The sequence below is a fragment of the Pelecanus crispus genome, chromosome 2 (genome assembly GCF_030463565.1).
Source record: "Pelecanus crispus isolate bPelCri1 chromosome 2, bPelCri1.pri, whole genome shotgun sequence".
In the NCBI taxonomy this organism is placed as follows: Eukaryota; Metazoa; Chordata; class Aves; order Pelecaniformes; family Pelecanidae; genus Pelecanus; species Pelecanus crispus.
This window is the reverse complement of record NC_134644.1, coordinates 136,434,096-136,436,724: the sequence shown is the minus strand read 5'-3', so window position 1 is coordinate 136,436,724 and position 2,629 is coordinate 136,434,096. Positions and strand designations below refer to the sequence as shown.

Here is a 2,629-nt window from a genome sequence, read left to right as displayed (position 1 = left end):
TTAATTTACTCAAGATTGCTGGAACTTGTTTTACTACCCCTCTTACCAGGAATGGCCCCAGGGAACAGCATCCTTCCTGTAGCTAAACCACACATTGGAACAGAAAATTCTATTTTTTATTTAAAGTGTAGAAGAGGCACTACAGAGTCAAGAGAGGAATAGGCAGAAGTCTGAGATCATTTTCAGTATCAGCTCTCAAACTGCTTGGTGAAGAAAAACACCATGAAACTATTTCTGTGAAATGATGGATTACTGTTAATGCAGGGAGAAATTTAGGTTTTAACCTGCTGTTCAATACATTCTTCTGCTGAATTCAATGGCTGGTCACCAGCTTTGACTTCTTTTTTTAATCAGCAGAACTCTCTAGGAAATCTGTACAATTTCTTGGGCCCTGCAATAAATCTTACAGATAAGTTTGCATGTCCCTTTTGTAACCGAACCCGAACATGACAGAGCTGTGCAGCAGAAGTTGACTTACAGAGCACGAGCTCCACCGTCAGGCCACTTGCCCAGAGCAGAGAGCAGCATTCACATCCTCTGACTGTACGTGTGTCTGAGCGGGCTGTTGCTCGATCAAAACACAGGCGACAGCTGCGGTCCACCCCAGACCCAGTTACCTGAGCAAGGGACAGCTTTGCTTAGCTTCAGTCCTGCCTGGAAATGCCACAGCTATGGCCAGCCATGAAGCAACGTTACCTGGCTGTCCCTGCTAACTGGGGGGGAACTGGGGCTCCCGACCCCCTTGACACACCACCAGCCCTCCCTGACCACCAGCTAAAAAGCCAAACGCAGGACATTTTAGAAAGGCCGGAGCGTATTTATTGGCAAATAGGTGTGGGAATGGAGCACCGGGCAGGAGGCTGGCAGTGACAGTCCCTTCCCACACCTCGGCGGGCATCCCCAGCCCCGTGCTGTACACAGTCCCTCCGTCCCTCACGCCTTCTTCCTCCTGCCACCACCAGCAGCGGTGCCACCAGCGGGCCGCTGCTGCTGCTGCCGCCGGCCTCCGCTCTTCTTGCTGTTGCGGCCAGCCCGCTGCTGCCGGCGGCCGCGCTTCCCCCGCTGCGACTGCTTCTTGCCCTTGGCAGCGGCCGCCTCGGCTTCCTCCTGCCGCAGCTGCTTGTTGACGGCACGGGTGATGTCCAGGACCGGCTTCTTGCTGCTCATGTCCCGCAGCAGCTCCAGCTGCCGGCTGCGCTCGGCGGCCAGGTTGCCCAGCAGCGGCTCGAAGCGGCGCTTTCTGCCGCCGCTGCGGGAAGGCGGCTCCGCCGACTCCTTGGGCAGCCGGGGCTGGAAGCGGCCGAGCGAGGCAGTGGAGACGCGGGCGACGCGGGCGACGCGGCCCAGCTCCTCCCGGCTCTGGTGGCCGGTGGGGTGGAGGGGCGCGGCGGGGACGGCGGCGGCCCCGGCCCGGTGGGCGCGGGCCAGGTTGCGCAGGCGGTTGAGCTCGTTGCGCGCCACCCGCTCCCGCTTCTCCCGCCGCAGCCTGGCGAACTGGTCCTCCTCCGGGTCGGCGCCCTCCGGCACCTCCGCCAACCAGGCGCGGGCCGGGTCGCCGCCCGCCCGCCGGTAGCCCCAGCGCCGCCGCCACTCCTTGGCCTGCTCGTCCCACACCAGCGAGGTCCGCTTGCGCCGGCGGATGCCCTTCAGCCGCGCGAACTGCTCCCAGCGCGTCGGCGGCCGCGGCCGCGGCGGCGGCTTCTCCCGCGGCAGGCGGAAGGCCGGCTCGGGCAGCCGCGCCACCAGCGGCCCCCCCGCCCCGCCGGCCCGCTCGGCCGGCAGCTCCCAGAACCGGGCCACCAGCAGCTGCGTGTTGTCGCGGGCCAGCGCCCGCAGCAGCGCCTCCCGCCGCGGGCCGGCTCCGCGCAGCCCCGCCGCCGGCGGCGGGTTGCGGTCCAGCGCCAGCAGGTTGCCCAGGTCGAACTCCAGCTCCAGCTCCTTCTCCACCGTGATGCTCCGCCGCTTCTCCGCCTCCTGCTCCTCGGCGGCCGCCAGCACCTCCTCCACCCGCAGGGCCGCCATGGCGGCGGACGGGACCGGCCGGGCCGGGCCGGGCCTCGCCAGCCACACGTGGGGAGCCCGCGGCCACCGGCCGCTCCCGGAAGTGCGGCAAAGCCCGTCCGGTTCAGCGCGCCGGAAGCGCCGCTCTGCGCCCGGAAGAGCAGCGCCCGGGAGGCCCCGCCCCTCTCGGCGCGCTGCCTGCTGGGAGCTGTAGTCCCGCCGGCGCCGGCCCGGGTGGGCCCGGAGGCCACGGGGGGCGCTGGGAGCTGCAGCCCCCGCCTGAGGGACCGAGGGAGGGCCGGTGCTGCCCGCAGAGCCGCCCTGGACCTTCTCCCGGCGGCTGCGTTCATTCCTCCCTGTTCGTGTCAGGGGACGCTTGCAGCCGTGACTTCGGGGCAGGCGCTTGCAATGAACCCACTGAAATCCACAGCGAGCCCCAGGCTGGGGCTGTGTGTGGGCCGCGGTGGCCTCAGACCCGTCTCCCGCCGCCACCACGAGTGGGGCTGAGGCGGAAAATGCGTGGAAAGAGCCAGTGCGTGAGGGGATGCAAACGCCAGAAGCACGCTCGTGCTTTGTGGCGCAGAGAGGCGTTGCCACCATGGAAGCGATGGGGCCTCACAGCTTTCCC

At 66.2% G+C, this 2,629-nt stretch overlaps 1 protein-coding gene across 1 annotated transcript; it reads right to left on the bottom strand.

The window, feature by feature from the left end:
- Positions 1 to 933: 933 nt before the first annotated feature.
- Positions 934 to 2,022, bottom strand: RRS1 (regulator of ribosome synthesis 1). The gene has a single exon (XM_075706320.1). The coding sequence runs from the start codon at positions 2,020 to 2,022 to the stop codon at positions 934 to 936; it is 1,089 nt and encodes a 362-aa protein (XP_075562435.1).
- Positions 2,023 to 2,629: the final 607 nt, after the last annotated feature.

Coding starts and splice junctions, on each gene's coding strand:
- RRS1 (XM_075706320.1), bottom strand. CDS start 2,022: ATGGCGGCCCTGCGGGTGGAGGAGGTGCTGGCGGCCGCCGAGGAGCAG.